Source organism: Octopus sinensis, linkage group LG2 (assembly GCF_006345805.1).
Source record: "Octopus sinensis linkage group LG2, ASM634580v1, whole genome shotgun sequence".
Lineage (NCBI taxonomy): Eukaryota > Metazoa > Mollusca > Cephalopoda > Octopoda > Octopodidae > Octopus > Octopus sinensis.
In genome coordinates this window covers 61,702,392-61,721,700 of record NC_042998.1, presented here as the reverse complement: position 1 = coordinate 61,721,700, position 19,309 = coordinate 61,702,392, and the positions used below count along the sequence as shown (strand labels likewise).

The window sequence follows — 19,309 nt, the reverse complement described above, 5'->3', positions numbered from 1 at the left end:
GTGTCGGTGGCACATAAAATCACCCACTACACTCTCAGAGTGGTTGGCGTTAGGAAGGGCATCCAGCTGTAGAAACACTGCCAGATCTGACTGGACTGGTGCAGCTTTCGGGCTCCCCAGACCCCAGTTGAACCGTCCAACCCATGCTAGCATGGAAAGCGGACGTTAAATGATGATGATGATGATGATGATATATATATATATATATATATATATATATGTATATATATATATGTATGTGTGTGTATATGTTTGTGTGTCTGTATTTGTCCCCCCAACATCGCTCTACAATCAATGCTGGTGCGTTTATGTCCCTGTAACTTAGCGGCTTGGCAAAAAAAGAACGATAGAATGTGTACTAGGCTTACAAAGAATAAGTCCTGGGGTCGATTTGCTTGACTAAAGGTGGTGCTCCAGCATGGCCGCAGTCAAATGACTGAAACAAGTAAAAGAATAACTGGAAAAGATACCACCACCAACATGTCCCACATTCTAACAATTGCACCAATCCTCCAACTGCAATTGGTATTTATCTTTCATTTTTGACTTATTTCAGTTATAGGACTGCGACCATGCTGGGGCACTGCCTTGAAAAGTTTCAGTCAAGTCAACCCCAATACTTAGGTCTTTTTTTAAAGCCTAATGGTCCCTTTTGCCAAACCACTAAGTTATGGGGACCTAAATGAAGCAACACTGATTGTCAAGCAGTGAAGGGGTAATGAACACACATATTTTATATATATATATGTATGTCATATATATAAATATATTATAAGCTTCCATACAAATTTTTGTCACACAAATTCACTCACAAGGCATTTGTTAACCCAGGGCTATAGTAGAAGACACTAGCCTAAGGTGCCATGCAGTGGGATTTGAACTCAAAGCATGGACGAACCAGAATGAATATCAGATTCTAAAAGCAGCTTGTTAACATTCTAACAACTTTGCCAATTTGCCACCTGCCCAAGCTATAAAGTATGGGAAAATGAATGTAAAATAAGGGTTACAAATTATAGCACAAAAGGCAACAATTTTAAGGGAGCAGATTAGGAGATCACATCAACCCTTGTGCTGAACTAAAGGATGACAAAGTTGACTTTGGTAGAACTTGAACTTAAAACATAAATAGCAGAAAGAAATGCTGCTGAGTATTTTTTCCAACATGCTAACAACCCTGCCGGCTTGTCATCATCATCATCACCATCGTCAAATGTCTGTTTTCCATGCTGCCACGGGCTGAACAGTTTGACAGGATCCGACAAACTGCAGGGCTGTACTGAGCCCCAGCATCACCTTAGGGATGGCTTCTATGGAAGGATGCCCCTTTCTAAAGCCAACCATTTTATGATGTGTACTGGGTGCTTTTCTTTGTTTTTTTCTTCAAGACAGAAGAACATTTCTGAACACCCTTATGAATGTGAAATAATAAAATACTCAAAAAATATATATATATATTTCTAAATAACAATGTAGTATTCTTGGTTGAAAACAGAAAACATGAAATAAATCAAATAAAACATGCTGACTGAGAATATTTCTTATATAATTTATTCTACAACAATAATATTTAGGTTATATAACAATTACCTAAGATCCCATTTGTCAACTTTGCGCCTGACTGGCTGACACTTGAACTTTTTCATTTCTATGGTCAGTGACCTTTTGCAGACAGGTTTTCGCCTTCTTTACAGCAATGCTGTCATTGTTCCTCTGTGCAGAGGCCATTCCTTTTAGACATGCTTCGTGAGCTTTTTCCATCTGCATCTGTGCAAGATAGACTGCACCCAGATTACAATAAAGTGCAGATATTTCCTCTGCATCAATATCTTCTCCAATTTTGATAGCTTGCAGTATTAACTGCTCGGCAAATGCATAGTTCTTTTTGAAAATGTTTGCTACTCCTAAATTAGTCATAATTACTAAAGTCTGTCTGTGAGTGTCTCCAAGACATTTTTTCGCTATACAAAAAGAGTCACTTAGCATTTTTTCTGCCTTGTCATAGTCAGACAATCGAAGAAGATAACGGCCATAGCTATCTAAACACATACCTAACAATGCCTCAGTATCTTTATACAATTCCTCCCATTCATCTTCTTTCTTACTTTCCTCCTTCTTCACCTCCTCTTTCTTCTCCCCCTCCTTTAACTTCTCTCTCAGAGTATTTATGCAAAACTCAAAGCCCAAAATAGCTTCCTCAGATCGGTCCTCGATAGCATAGATGTTAGCTAATTTCAATGAAATTTCTAAAATAACATTGCCATTAGTAGGCATCCCTGCTTGCACACAACCTTTGATTGTCTCCTTGTACAGTTTCTCTGCTTTGTCAAATTCATTTAAGCTGAAAGACAAGTTAGCCAGACAGTCAAACAAATATGTTCTTGCTTGAAGTAGTTCGTTGTCATCGATTTCTTTGTTTTGGTGTCTCTGTATGACAACAGACAACGCTTCATGGTAATACTTCTCACATTTCAATAGTTCTCCATCTTTCTGAGATTTTCTAGCCTCGTACACCAAACGTTTCACTCTGTCTTCTTCCGGTACCTTTTCATTTACATGCCAAAGATCAAACAGGCTAAATGACAATAGAAAACAGCCACCAGTTTGCCAGAAGTTGGGGTTTCTGAAAGAATTAGCAGAAAAAAAAAGAAAAAAGAAAGAAAATCATTAAAAATGTATTTCTTAAAAAAAAGTATCCATACCTTCAATAAAAATCAAATAAAAAAAATAGAAAGATAATGTAATAAAGGAAATAAAATTAATGATTAAAACAATTAATTTGAAAAGATTAGTTAATGATTAGTCCGAGGTGATCTCTAATTGAGCAAAGGCATTGCAGTCCTGACCCTTTAAGAGGCATCTAGAATTATATTAAGCAATCTCCCTCTTTTTAAAACTTTTTAATGCCAACATGGCTACGACCATCCAGACTAAAAGTGTTTGAGAATCGAAACCACAATCTCATGAATAAAATAAAGCCATAACAAATTCTTTGAACATATCTGCTTCTTTAGTTTCTGAGACATCATCATCACCACCACCACCATCACCATCGTTTAACGTCAGTTTTCCATGCTGGCATGGGTTGGACGGTTTGACTGAGGTCTGGAGTGCCAGTGGTCACACCATGCTCCAACCTGATCTGGAAATGTTTCTACAGCTGGATGCCCTTCCTAATGCCAATCACTCTAAGCGTGCAGGGGATGCTTTTTACATGCCACTGGCAAAGGAGCCAGTCAGGTGGGCCAGGTATCGATAACGTTTGGATAGTGCTTTTTATGTGCCAGACTGGGTATTCTAAATCAGATGTTATTTGATGTAAAAGCAGAATTTTCTTGGTACCAAAACTTCTGATACCAAGTAGATTTTGTGCAGAATCCCCAGTGCCAAAATATCTCTTAATTTTGCTACTGTAACAACTAGAGAAATAGGGAGAATCCATAAATATGGATAAGCATTGTACTATGATCTTTATTTAAAGTACAGGGTTATAATATTTCAGAATGTGCGTGTGTGGTATGTAAACTGTTTAATACCATTTGATACCAACTTGCCTAAGACCACTCTTAGTTCTAATATACAAATTCATTATTGTATAACTGAGAAACCGTCCATCAAAATTTCATATTAATTTATATTCCAAACACTAGTTTTATAATAACAAAATTGTTTTGATAAATTCTTCATTTATTTTCAGAATTAATTAAAGAAGCAGCGTACTTCAGCAGAAATATACTACAAAACAGGTTAATGGAATGGATCCTCCATAAGAGCGCAATATAAGGGAGATAACTGCGCAGCGTTGCAATTAAACTGAGCACTTCTTGGCATAACTCATAAGAATCTGTAAGAAACATTAAAAAGAATACGTTTTGCCACACTCACACTAAAAAAAAAACAGAAAAGAAAATAATTAATTTTTATCATGGAGCAGATAATTAAGAGATATATTAAGAACAGACTTATTATATAGAGTTAGGTACACTACAAAGAAAATCATTTTTTTTTTTTCTCTGTACACACCAATTCTGCAGAGAAGACGACCAGGTAATGTAATGTTCTGTGCGTTAATCACGATTCAATACAGCATCAGGAGTTTTCAATCATGAACTTGACATTTTACCTTCTTGAAAACTATTACAAAGTTAAATTAGAGATTGACATTGATGTAGTCACACATATACACACTAGTTTAACTCTTACTACTTACTACTAATACTAAATTGGTCACACTGAGTTTAAACCTCACTATTACTAATATTAAGCCACTACGGACCACACTTTGTTTAACTCTTACACCCATTACTGCTAATAATTTGACGTGCATCTTGAAAAGGGATATAACTCTACTTATCTTATTCTGTTGTGTCTGGGGAGAGTCATTTTCTTTTTGTGCCGTATAATTTAACACACTCAGCGGTAAAATTTCCACTTATTTCTTATTTTTATTTTCCTAAAAGACTATTGAAAAGGTTGCAAGACGTAACGAAAATTTTACCGTTGAGTGTGTTTAAATTATACGGCACAAAAAGAAAATGACTCACCCCACACACAACAGAATATGCTTCAACACACGAACTCACATAAAGAATCTTGCAAACCAAATCTAAAAATGAAATCAACTTATCTTAGTTTTGCTGCAAAATGAACCTTCAAGCAACTAGTTGGAGATTAGCCTAGAATCTGACCTGATCGAGCAGATATTATGATCAAAGGCATTCCAAACATGACCATACCATTTTACTCTCTCTCTTTTACTTGTTTCAGTCATTTGACTGCGGCCATGCTGGAGCACTGCCTTTAGTCGAGCACATCGACCCCAGAACTTATTCTTTGTAGGCCTAGTACCTATTCTATTGATCTCTTTTGCCGAACCGCTAAGTTACGGGGATGTAAACACACCTGCATCGGTTATCAAGTGATGTTGGGGGGACAAACACAGACACAAACACATATATATATATATATACATATATACGACAGGCTTCTTTCAGTTTCCGTCTACCAGATCCACTCACAAGGCTTTGGTCGGCCCGAGGCTTTAGTAGAAGATCCAAGGTGCCACACAGTGGGACTGAACCCGGAACCATGTGCTTGGTAAGCAAGCTACTTACCACACAGCCACTCCTTGTTCATAATAAAATCTCGAACTAGGTATTCCAAATAATTTATTTCACTTTTTCATATTTAGGATTATATCCAATGACTAAGTCCTTCCATTTTTTTAGAGGGTAGTAATAGTAGTGGCAGTATGGGGGTGGAAATGCTGTAACAGTGTGTTGCTGCATCCACCATTCTGTTGGTGGAGCTGGCAGAAACGTTAGCACGCCGGGCGAAATGCTTAGCGGTATTTCGTCAGCCGTTACGTTGTGAGTTCAAATTCCGCCGAGGTTGACTTTGCCTTTCATCCTTTCGGGGTCGATAAATTAAGTACCAGTTCCGCACTGGGGTCGATGTAATCGACTTAATACCTATGTCTGTCCTTGTTTGTCCCCTCTAAGTTTAGCCCCTTGTGGGTAATAGAGAAATAGATTCTCAACTCCAGGTGGATGACACCGTTGCACCATTCAGGTGACAACCTTCCAAGCCCAGAGGTCTGCTTGAGTAGTTGTTGCTGAAGAGGGTTTTATGAGGTCAGAGTGCAAACCCTGCCTCAACCTCCTTTTAGTTGCCTTTTATGACATGCAGAGGAAACGTTGGGTTTATTAGATCTTTTCCTTTTGATGGACAGAATTCAACACAATTTCTAGTTAACTCCTAGACATGCCAGTCCCCATACAGGGAGTAGGGTGTGACTTTATATAATAATTATTCCTACTCTTGGCACAAGGCCTTGAAAATTATGGGGGAAGGGGACTAGTTGATTATATCGATCCCTGTGAATAATATACTTATTTCAAAGACCCCGAAAGGAGGAAAGGCAAAGTCGACTTTGGGGGAATTTGAACTCAGAACATAAAGACAGATGAAATACCTATTTCTTTACTACCCACAAGGGGCTAAACACAGAGGGGACAAACAAGGACAGACAAACGGATTAAGTCGATTATACCAACCCCAGTGCATAACTGGTACTTATGTAATCAACCCCGAAAGGATGAAAGGCAAAGTCGACCTTGGCGGAATTTGAACTCGGAACGTAGCCACAGATGAAATACCGCTAAGCATTTCACCCCGCATGCTATCAATTCTGCCAGCTTGCTGCCTTACTCTTTTACTTGTTTCAGTCATTTGACTGCGGCCATGCTGGAGCACTGCCTTTAGTTGAGTAAATTGACCCCAGGACTTATTCTCTGGAAGCCTAGTACTTATTCTATCAGTCTCTTTTGCCAAACCGCTAAGGTATGGGGATGCAAACACACCACCATTTGTTGTCAAGCGATGTTGGTGGGGACAAACACAGACATATACACACACATACATACATACATACATACATAGGGGGACAAGCAGAGACACACACACATATACACAATGGGCTTCTTTCAGTTTTCATCTACCAAATTCACTCACAAGGCTTTGGTCAACCTGAGGCTATAGTAGAAGACACTTGCCCAAGGTGCCATGCAGTGGGAATGAACCCGGAACCATGTGGTTGGGAAGCAAGGTACTTACCACACAGCCACTCCTGCATCTATAATAATGTTTTTTTATTACCACAAAGGCTTTACAAAACACACTAGGGATGGTAATGGACAATACAGTATGGGGTCACATAAAGAAGAGTGTAAAAAGTAGAAAAGCGGTGATGTTGATGATGATGATGATGATGATAATAATAATAATTCTTTCTACTGGAGACACAAAGCTTCACCTGAAAGGATGAAATGCAAAGTTGATCTCGGTGGAACTTGAACTCAGAACGTAGTGGCAGATGAAATACTATTGAGCATTTTGTGTGGCGTGCTAATGATTCTGCCAGCCTTAATAATAATAATAATCCTTTCTATTATAGGCACAAGGACTGAAAATTTGGGGGAAGGGGACCCTAGGATATTGAAAGCATTGTGATAGCAAAGGAGAATGGGTACCAGCCAGCTCAAAAGTTGGTGGGAGCTGCACCTGCTTACCTTGGTTGCTATGGCATTGAGGTAGACCCGGCCACCCCTGTTAACGGGGACAAAACCCGGATTTAAAATACTGGATGATGATGATGATGTCAGCTTAAACATGTTCCTGGAACCCCAGTACTACTTTTTGCAAACCACAGATAAACAATAAGCTCGTTATTATAATGAACCTCTTGGGATACAGCAAAATTATCATTGTTCCTATTAAGGTGATAATCTGGCAGAATCATTAGCATGCTGAACGCAATGCTTAGTAGCATTTCATTCATCTTTATGTTCTGAGTTCAAATTCTGCCGAGGTTGACTTTGCCTTTCATCCTTTCAAGGTCAATAAGATAAGTACCAGTTGAACACTGGGGTCAATGACACAGAATGTGTGAAAGCAGCCCTTTGAATTACAGGTACAACTCATTTTTGTCAGCTGGGCTGATTGGAGCAACATGAAATAAAGTGTCTTGCTCAAGGACACAGCATACCCCTAACCACTAAACCAAGTCTTCACATCTGCTATACCACACACCACATATATCCTCAGACAACATGCTATAAAACACATCCAAGGCTGCTACACAACATAATAAGTCTTGACTGGCAGAAATGTTAGCATGCCGGGTAAAATGCTTAGTGGTATTTCATCTGTCTTTATGTTCTGAGTTCAAATTCCGCCGAGGTTGACTTTGCCTTTCCTCCTTTTGGAATCAATAAATTTAAGTACCAGTTGAACTGGGGTCAATCTAATCAACTGGCCCCCTCTCCCAAGATTTCAGGCCTTGTGCCTAGAGTAGTAAAGAATATCCTGGGGTCCATAGGAAAACTCATTTAATTAAAAGTGGTCCTTGTTAGTGAAAAGATAGGGAACCACTGTTGCATACAGTGGCCAGGTACACTATAACTCATCGGGAAAATAGGCAAAATGAGGGGACAAAATGCAGCAGGTAAATCAAGCAAAAAAAGTGGAAAAGAGGAAATGATGCAGAAGCACAATCAGGAATAGTGTTGGGGAATTTCTGAAGGATGCAATGTTCTGTTAGCTAGCAATTGATGTGGGTAATTTATCCCATGTCTTGACAATTCTTACTATAAAATATGTTTCTGAACATCATAACTTCTGTAGTATTTTGAGGAATATTTGGCTGCATCTTCTAGCAAGCCATCAGCTCCTACTAGTATCTTTCTTTATTACTCACAAGGGGCTAAACATAGAGGGGACAAACATAGGAATTAAGTCGATTACATCGACCCCAGTGCGTAACTGGTACTTAATTTATCGACCCCGAAAGGATGAAAGGCAAAGTCGACCTGGGCGGAATTTGAACTCACAATGTTGCGACAGACGAAATACCGCTACGCATTTTGCCCGGTGCGATAACGTTTCTGCCAGCTTACTAGTAATGTATAAATCGGCATCTTTTAAAGTGGCTTCTATGAAGAAACTGTGAGGTACGGTTGGATAAAGATGTTTTTTAAGAAAATTTTAAAAAGCTATTTTATGAAAAAAATTCACCCTTTTCAAAACAATATATTTTTTTAATATAAATTCTTTCTCTAAAACAATTTCCATTTAATATACATCATTACAATTAACATGTGAAGGTGCATGATGCAGTGGTTAGAGCACCGGGCTGTGTAATGTGTTGCAACATCACTGGTGCCAAGCTGTATCAGCCTTTACCTTTCCCTTGGATATCATCAGCATGGAGAGGTGAGTCTGGTATTCATGGGCGACTGCTGGTCTTCCATAAACAACCTTACCCAGACTTGTGCGTCAGAGGGGAACTTTCTAGGTGCAATCCCATGGTCATTCATGACCGAAGGGAATCGTTACCTTTTACTCTTTACAATGAACATGGCAGGAATTGTGCAGGTGTGGATGTGAGGTAAGAAGCTTGCTTCCCAATCACAGGGTTCTGGGTTCAGCTCCAGTAGTAGAAATGTCTTCTACTACAGCCTCAGGCCAACCAAAACCTTGTGAATGGATTTGATAGGCAGAAACTTGAAGAAGCTCATCATATTTGCTAAAGCCTTTAACTCTGTGCCACACAAAAAACTTATGGTGAAGCTTTCTGCGTTGGGTGTAAGAGACGAACTCTATAACTGGTTGAAGCCCTTTATTTTCGGCCGAAAAGAGGTTGTCACAGTTCTAGGACAGCACTCTTCGCCCTATGAGATGACATCTGGTGTACCACAGGGATCTGTTCTTGGCCCCCTTTTATTTGTTGCATATGTTAATGACATAGATACCAACTTAAAGAATGCCACAGTACTGAAATATGCAGATGACATCAAGCTGTACCTCGAAATAAAGAGGTCAGATCCTGTACACTATAGATCTCTATTGCAAGCAGACCTGGACACAATGCAGCAGTGGATCATGGACTGGCAACTCAAGCTGGCTGTGGACAAATGTACCACCATGCATTTTGGGAGGAGAAACTCAGCGTCCACCTACTCCCTCCACAACACTAGTCTCAAAAAGTCTTCATGTGAACGTGACCTGGGTGTTATTGTCGACAGTGATTTGCGTTGGACAAAACACATCGCTAAAATTGTCAAGAAGGCTGAGGGTGTCTTGGCATCACTCACCAAATCCTTTGTGAGCCGCTCTCCGACTATCTATCTGCGGCTTTATATAGCTATGGTAAGACCTCACCTGGAATTTGCCTCACCGGTCTGGAACCCCTATCTTGCCCAGGATATCAATCGTCTGGAAGCTGTTCAGCGACATGCAACCAAAAGAATACCCTCCATCAGGCATTTGCCATATCCTGAACGCCTTACTTCCCTGGGCATGGACACATTGAAACTCCGACGTCTAGCAGCTGACTTGGCAGACACACATAAAATTATCAACCATCGAACAAACAATAACTCTGAGCACCATTTCAAACTCCACCCACCTAACACCCGTGGACATATTTACAAAGTCAGAAAACAGCACAGCTCCCAAGACTTCAGGAAACATTTTTTCACACTGAGAGTTGCTGAAGCATGGAACAAACTGCCGGCATCAGTTGTTAGTTGTCGGAGCACTGCATCCTTCAAAACTCCCATGCTTCCTGAGATTCGCCAACACTACACCTGATTTTCTCCCCTCCATACATACATAAGCATGTAGCTGACTCATGCATTGTTTGCTTTCCAGACATTTGTACATTACTGCATATACTCTGACAAGTTGTGGTGCACCTGAGCACTGTATACAATAATTTCATTATTATTATTTTTATTATTTATATATGTGTATGTGTGTAAGTAGATTTGTTGGAGAGAAACTTGAAGAAGCCCATTATATATGTGTGTGCATGTATGTCCGCATTTGTGTTTGTCTCCCACTACTGCTTGATAACTGATATTGGTGTATTTATGCCTGTGTAACTTAGCAGTTCAGCAAAAGAGACTGATAGAATAAGTACCAGGCTTTAAAAAAAATTTTTTAATAAGTACAGGGGTTGATTTGTTTAACTAAACCCATCATAGTGGTGCTCCAGTATGGCTCCAGTTCAATGACTGAAACAAACAATAAAGGGTTCCACAATTCAAGGCAAAAACAACAAAACACATAAAAGGATTCACAACAAAATAAATTTAGGGATCGCAGATATAGGTGTTCTCCTATCACATTGAAGATTTCTTTACTCCTTGAAAGAAGGGCAGTATCTAAGGTCCTTTATAGTACTTCCAAGGCTGGTGGGAAGAAAGGAAGGACTGTATCCTTTGACTGCAGGCATGATGAGGGAGAAACACACACACACACACACAAATGGATTTCTTTCAGTTTCCATCTACCAAATCTGCTCAACAAGGCTTCGGTCAGCCTGAGGCTAGAGTAGAAGACATGCCCAAGGTTCCATGCAGTGGGACGGAACCCAGAACCATGTGGATGGGAAGCAAGCTTCTTACCACACAGCAATGCTTTGTGCCTGTGAAATTAATGCTAATAATAATAATAATAATAATGATAATAATTTCTTTTTAGCTTGATCTAAAGCCTCAAATTTATAGGGGAAGGGGAATGAAATAATCCCAAAATAAGCTTTACTTGAAAAGCACTAAAAATACACATAACCAAGACAGACTTAGTCTTTTATTCTCACTAGTAACTATTGGCATTGATTACACTGACATTTTCCTCCACCAAAAGAAAAAAAATCAATATTTGACGGAATGAATAACTGAATTTATGGAAATAAAATAAAAAAAATTACCTTCAGTATCTTTTTTTTTTTACTTCTTTTCATCTCTTGCATATATATTAATTGGTGTTATCAACTGTGAGTTGAGCCACAACTGGCTTAAATGTATGAGGTGATTCATGTAGTGAAGTACACACACACACGTCTACTGAGAGGTACACACACAGACATTCATGTATAATGTTGGTGTATTCAACAAAAAAGTACATGATAACTGAAAGACTATATATAATTAAGACACCCACATATACACTATATTTTAACATGTATAAGTAACCCCCTAATTTTTGAGGTTTAAAATTTGGAAAAAAGGTAAGGGATTATAATACTAATCATGTATAAGAAACACACATATATATTTAACCTAATTTTTGACAAAAAAAGGGTTCCTTATACATGTTAAAATACGGTACTTTGCTTTTCCATAGCAGTACCGATAACCAGATGTTAACATTTAAAACACTTATAATGCATGGTATTCCTAAGCTCTAGTAGCAAGGAAGTATGAATTAAGGCACTGATGAAGCTATACAATGTTGCACTGATACCCAAATCAGTGTGCACAAATCCTTATAACTGAAACAGCTGAAAGTTAATGAATGTGATTCTGTAAATCCTTCTCTCCTGCCATATCAGCCTCATCACTTAACCATGCTGGAATGGTTTGGACAGTTTAACAGAAACTGGCAAGCCAGAAGACTGTGAGGAGCTCCACTGTCTGCTCTGGTGTGGTTTTTACAGCTGGACATGCTGTGCTTGAGAAGACCCATCAAGCCAAGTGAAATCATAGTCGTGGCCGATGCCAGGGTGATGTAACTGGTAGCCATGCCAGTGGCACGTAAACAGTACCCTTTGAACTTTGGGCCGCATGGAAGAAATGACAAGTGACCAAAACCTTTGACAATATACCATGCTTGAGAAGACCTGTCAAGTCAAGTGAGATCACAGTTGTGATCAATGCCGGTGTTTCATAACTGGCACCTTTGCTGGTGACACTTAAAAAGCACCCACTACACTCTTGGAGTGGTTGGCATTAGGAAGAGCATCCAGCCGTAGAAATTTTCCCAAATCAGATTGGAACCTGGTGCAGCCCTCTGGCTTACCAGTTTTTAGTCAAACCATCCAACCTATCCCAGCATGGAAAATGGACATTAAATGATGATGATGATGATGTCCTTTCTAATGCCAACCACGTTATCCGCATGATTATATATAAATATATATACATATATTCGTTTATTTGTTTCAGTCATTTGACTGTAGCCATGCTGGAACACCATCTTTAGTTGAACAAATGGACCCCAGGACTTGTTCTTTGTAAGCCTAGTACTTATTCTATCGGTTCTCTTTTGCCAAACTGCTAAGTTACGGGGATGTAAACACACTAACATTGGTTGTCAAGAATTGGTGAGGGAAAGGACAAACACAGACACACAAACATATATACACACACACACATATGCATATATATATATATATATGATGGGCTTTTAGTTTCTGTCTACCAAATCTACTCACAAGGCTTTGGTCATCCTGAGACTATAGTAGAAGACACTTGCCCAAGGTGCCAAACATTGGGACTGAACCCAAAACCATGTGGTTGGTAGGCAAGCTAATTACCAAACTGCCATGCTTACAAGAGTAAAGTTGACAGGGACTCGACAGTTTTGGCTAACTAGCTGTCATCTAGGCTGTGATTAAATTTGGGTTCTCAACTCAAATATATACATATATATATCCTCATCATCATCGTTTAACATCCGCTTTCCATGCTAGCATGGGTTGGACGATTTGACTGAGGACTGGCAAACCCGATGGCTGCACCAGGCTCCAATCTGATCTGGCAGAGTTTCTACAGCTGGATGCCCTTCCTAATGCCAACCACTCCGAGTGTGTAGTGGGTACTTTTAAGTGCCAGTCAAGTGGTACTGGCAACGGCCACGCTTAAGTGGTGTTTTTTATGTGCTACCTGCACAGGAGCCAGTCCAGTGGCACTGGCAACGACCTTGCTCGAATGTTTCTTCACATGCCAGTAAGGCAATGCTGGTAACGATCACACTCAAATGGTGCTTTTTATGTGCCACCGGCATAGAAGCCAGTTAGCTGCTCTGGCAACAATCATGCTTGGATGGTGCTCTTAGCGCCCCACTAGCATGGATGCCAGTCATCGAATTTGATTTCGATACAGTAGAACGTCACAGTACGAGTGCCCCATTCTACGAGTAATTTGCTCTGTGAGCCGAGACTTGTGCAAATCTTAGTCTTGAAGTATGAGCTGAGATCCGCAGTACAAGCACACAAATTGCCCCATCTTTAAGGTAATTCAGTTAATAAAACCAGTTTACATATTTCTTTTGCATTCTCTTTTGTATAATTCTCATTTTACTTGTAACTACACCTTTTCTGTTTTAAAACCCATAAAAAAACTATTTCTGAGTGGTTTTTGTGGGCTGGAATGGATTAATTATCTTTTAGTTAATTTTAATGGGGAAAAATGGTTGTAAAATGAGTAAGACGAGCTCGGTCATGGAACGAATTAAACTCATACTACAAGGTATCACTGTATAAAAACATTATACATGGTATGAAAAACTAAACCAAGTCACACTCTGATATAAGAAAATGAGCAAAACTTAGAAGTCACTATCAACCTTTTGTAAAAATACAGTACTCTACTAAAAAATATAGAATGGTCCTTTAATTTTAATATATTGCTGTTTTTTATAAAAACCTTACATAAAACAGACATTAATATATGTGTGTGTATACATGTATACACTTTTCTATGCTTCACCATTGTCATCATCCTTTAACATCCGTTTTCCACGCTGTCATGGATAGGACTATATATATATATATATATATATATATATATATATATATATATATATAAATATATATATATATAGTTGAAAAGAGGTAATGAGCCGATACAAAGCAAAAATTATAGTTACAAAAATAAAGTTGGAAAAGTCACAGGAGTATATTTTAGAAAATGTTTAGTATTTTTGTTACAGTGAGTGATTTAAAATATAACCCATTTCAATGTATCTATCTTATCAAATATTAGAAATAATTTTTGGAGAAATCAGAGAGGATGAAAGAACTCAAATATGGGTACAAACTGTTAAACCCACCAAACATTTTCTTTCTCTTTGACTTCCAAATAAATTCTAATATTTGATAAGATGGAGACATCAAAACCAGTTATATTTTAACTTACTCACTGTAACAAACATACTAAACAGTAGAGCAAGTAGTTACATCTAAGTGGCAGATGAATATTACTACTAGTTTAACCCCAAGCGGATTCTCCACCAGCTGGTTTTTTGGTGCAAGCTTTGCACCCTTTATATACAATACATTGCTAGCCACTTAGATGTGGCTATTTGCTTTACTGCTTAGTATACGTTACTCTATCTCTTCTTGAGATTTTATTCTTAGCTATTTTACTTGTTGCAGATGAGTGAGCAATGGTCACCTTGATTACAATATATCACTGGCAGAGGCAGATTTTGGCTATCAATCCAATGCAAAGGTGACGTGAGCCAACTAGCTTGAAACTGGCTGGTCCTGCAATCCTGTCAGCTACTAGAAGGTAGTAGGGGTTTGCTACCCCCTGCTAGCAATGTATATAAGGATGCAGAGCTTGCTCCGAAAGCCAGCTGGCGGAGAATCTGCCTGGGGTTAAACTAATAGTAACATTCATCTGCCGCTTAGATGTGGCTAATAGCTCTGCTGTTTAGTATGTGTTACTACTGTATCTCTTCTTGAGATTTTATGACAAAATATTAAATATTCTCTAAGATATACTTCTGCACCTTTTCCAACTTTATATATCATCATCATTGTTGTTTAACATCTGCTTTCCATGCTGGCTAGGGGTTGGACGGTTTGACTGAAGGCTGGTGAGCCAGAAAGCTGCACCAGGCTCCAATCTGATCTGGCAATGTTTCTACAGCTGGATGCCCTTCCTAACGCCAACCACTCCAAGAGTGTAGCTGGTTCTTTAACGTGCCACTGGCATGAGGACCAGTCAGGTGGTACTGACAATGACCACACTGAAATTGTGCTTTTTACGTGCCACCTGCATAGGAGCCAGTCAGGTGGCACCAGCAACGATCACGCTCGAATGGTGCTTTTAACATTTCACCGGCATGGGTGCCAGTCTGGCAGTACTATCATCAGCCACGACAACGATTTCACTTGCCTCAACAGGTCTTTGCATTTATATATATATATATTATTATTATTATTATGATGATGATTTCTGGAAAGAAAGTCTTGTAATATTTTTGCATGATCAATTAGGAGGTACTTTCTGAATACTTACAGAAAAATAACCATTAATTTTCACATTCTAATGTTTCCTTTTCCCTTTGCAGATTACTTTCTACCATAGTGGTTAAGTTCATATTGATTTTACCCTTTTAAAATGAGCTTAGATCAGACCCATATCAGACATTGCATGCCATTTGAATTCAAAAAAGGGCTCTTCATCAATGGAAGCGACAAGAAATATTTGCTCTGTCAATGGAAATGAAGCTTTAATTGAGCGAACATGTCAAGGATGGTTAGGCCAGCTTTCAATTTTTCTCTTATAGATTCCCTTCAATCTAAATGCCAAATTCTGTCAATACTGAGCTTCCAAAAGCCAGAGTTGAGAATAATCCAAAACAAACTGCACAAGAATTAGCAAAACTATTCAATTCAAGTCACATTTCAATTATAAAACACACTCACAAATCCAGTGAAGTGTCTAAACTTCATCAATAGGTCCCTCATTGACTGACTCCACTTAATCAAAGAGCTTGTCATTGAACTACTGAGCCTTTCTTGGCTAGAATCACTGCAAAAGTAGGTTCTCTTTAGTTACAGCCAACGGAAACAACAACAGTTAGCACTTAATGAAAGGAGAATCCATCCCCAAACCAGGACTATGCCTGAAAAGTATTGTTCTGTGCTCAGTTGGTTATGGAGGGGTGTTATCAATCATGATGGATTAAACTAAAATGGAATAGATAATGCGGAGAAATATTGTTGTCAGTTGGAAGCACTGCACAAAAAATCTGCAGAAAAAGCATCATGATTGGTCAATTGTAAAGGGGTGTTGCTCCTACATAATAATGCAAGACTGCATATTGTCAGAATCACTTAGGAAAAGATTATGGGTCTAAACATGGAAGCTTTGCTCAATTTTCTTTACTCACCTGACCTTGCTCCATCTATCATCTTTTTCAATAGTAACATTATTTAGGAATGGATACGGTTTATTAATTGCAAGGTTAAAAATGAAGAATTTTACATGCAAGTAAAATCTTCCAAGTATGTGGGACTATGTAATAAATTAATAAATAATGAGAAATATCATCTTCATTAAATATTTCAATTAAAATCAATGAAACATTTCGTTTCTTTCACATCTTGAAAAACGACAGGAATTTCCTCCTGACGTAATACATACATACATACATATATATATATATATATATATATATATATATATATATATACACACACACACACAAGCAAGCTCATACGTAGAAATATACATGCAAGCACATGGGTGCATATTTACAAGCAAGCACTCACATGTACATAGATACACGCAAGCAACACTTGTACATATACACAAATGCACACACATACACAAATATAAATCGGGCAATTTATTATGAAAACACAAGTGGTTTCCGCTATATACATCATTTTATTTTATTTTATTTTGAAGGTATACACACTGAAAGTAAAAATTAAAATGATCTTTACAACTCATAGAAAGGACAACAGGCGAACGAGAGACTGTCTGTTATTAAAAGCTTAAACCGATTGAGGTAAAACGGGGTGACCTCCAACTTTGAATGCAAGCATAGACGATTTGGCACCGTCAAACAGATCACTATCACCACCACCATAACCATCAACAACACCTGCACGCATACACACAGCGAACTGTTATGATATTGCATAATTTACAATATATTGCGTAAATCATTATCGATACGCGAGGTAGAGATAGAGATAGACTGTGTATGTGTGTGAGTGCATGGTGATTATTGAATAAGTTATGGTTAAATACGATAAGGTACCCGGGAGGGGAAGTCAAGGCCGGTGTTTCTGGGGGGGGGGGGTAATATGCATAAATATAGCAACAACGAGCGGGAGAGATGCAGGTATATCGCAACTTAGCAAACTCACTATTTCGTTGCTTAAATTATCAGTCATTCGAAGAGAGAGAGAGAGAGAGAGAGAGAGAGAGACAGAGAGAGAGAGAAAGGATAAAAAGAGATTGTCAATAGGAATTAGGTGTGTTAGTGCATATATAGATTTCCTTTATCCTTTACTCGTTCAAGTCATTGGACTGCGGCCATGTCGGGGCAACATCTCGAAGGGCTTAATCGAAATAGGTACCTACTTACACACACACACACACACACACACACATATGCGTGTGTGTGATTTATTTCAAGATCAACTTCAACGCATCAGTCGATTAACGCTGTGATTTGCGATTAATCAATTAAACACAAAAGCCACAGCTTTAGTATGAGAGAGAAAGAGAGGAAAAGAGAGAAAGAGATAATGCGAAGTAGAGTCATTCATGCTTTGACCAAAGAGGTGTACAGAAAATGAAGATTGTAAAAGCAATTGAATTTTTAAAACTGGCGTAAATGATCAATCTTTTCAAGAGAATTTTCATTCAATAAATAAATGTTTTTAAAGAGTGTGAGAAGGAATATTTTTGGGGGAAGAGATGTATATAGATTATATTTTTTTATCAAGCGAAAGGGAGAAACTCTGAATAGTGATGAAATAGAATCAACTTCGAATGTATACACACCTACATACACCTGTAAGTGTGTAGGTGTGTATGGGGTTATGCAAATGTGCGTATGTATATAAATATATGTATTTATAATCTATATGTGTGTATATTTATGTAACTAAATGTATGTATTCATTTAATTTATTTCGTTATTCTTTCTAACGCATATGTCTCACAATTTTGATAAATTTTCCGTGATATATATACATAATTACACACACACATACAGCTCCGTATCTATCTATCTACCTAATAATTTAGCTGTATATAGATAGATAAATATTATAGATGTGTGTAACTGAAATCTATGACAACGTGCGAAAAGGCTTGTTTAATGGGAAAATTAAATAAATTTGTTTCGCAGTACGTAATATTGGTTTTCACACGCATGCATATATATATATATATAAGGCACATACACGCGCAGTGTTTATTTTGTTAGTTTTGTAGAATGTCATATAAGCCGCTAAGGTCAAAAATCGATCAAGTGCAAATAAATATAGAGATACATATATACACACACTAAGCAATGAAAACAATATTAGCATAGTAAACAAACCGGCAATAGAAAACAAGATCTCTACTCTAATTAAAAGTATAGCCTGACTGATATTATTATGTGTTTATATTTATATAGAAACAAATGATCATTCATTCACAGAGATCGCTTTATAAAGGGTACGCAGAAGAAAAGGAAATATATGTACGTTGCGTGTAGCAAGAACGAACCTGAAATGTTTAGTGATGTTATGCACCAGGACCGTCTGTGACCTTGATGAAAACCCACTTCTGCCTGTGACAAAAGAAAAGGTAACAGGACTGCGCACAGGAATTGAATAACTTTTCCACAGCCGACCCAACGCACTGACATACCTCATCATGTTTTCTGCCGGTCACTTCAGGTTGAGGTTTGTCAGTTAGCCTTGTGGAGTTGTCTCCCTTCACCATGTCACGTGGGCAACCACTGCGGCACCAAATTTATCTGGAAATCCAATGTTTAATATAATTCCTAAAAATAAAACTTCCAACAAACTATCGATACACTATTTGTATTTATTTTATTTTATTTTCCATAAAATTTTCTTACCTGTATGTTTATTGTGATTTTATATCGGAGGGATAAAATATATTTCTACTGTTCAAACTCTTCACACCTACCATTGGGAGATACCAAATGTCTTTTTAACAATAGCTGGTGGCAGTTTAAGTGGGAGGCGAGC

General features: G+C 38.2%; 1 protein-coding gene across 1 annotated transcript; it reads right to left on the bottom strand.

The window, feature by feature from the left end:
* Window positions 1-1,525: 1,525 nt before the first annotated feature.
* Window positions 1,526-19,058, bottom strand: LOC115232644 (tetratricopeptide repeat protein 19, mitochondrial). Its single transcript, XM_029802642.2, has 2 exons — window positions 18,819-19,058; window positions 1,526-2,623 (listed from the first exon to the last, which is right to left on the bottom strand). The coding sequence occupies exons 1-2, from the start codon at window positions 18,968-18,970 to the stop codon at window positions 1,606-1,608; spliced, it is 1,170 nt and encodes a 389-aa protein (XP_029658502.1). The 5' UTR covers window positions 18,971-19,058; the 3' UTR covers window positions 1,526-1,605.
* Between the last annotated feature and the right edge of the window lie 251 nt (window positions 19,059-19,309).

Bases quoted from the DNA above. Each gene is read 5' to 3' on its own strand.
- LOC115232644 (XM_029802642.2), bottom strand. From the start codon at position 18,970: ATGATGAGGTATGTCAGTGCGTTGGGTCGGCTGTGGAAAAGTTATTCA. The intron at 2,624-18,818 runs GTTCGTTCTTGC...TAATTCTTTCAG, and splicing joins AACATCACTAAACATTTCAG to AAACCCCAACTTCTGGCAAA.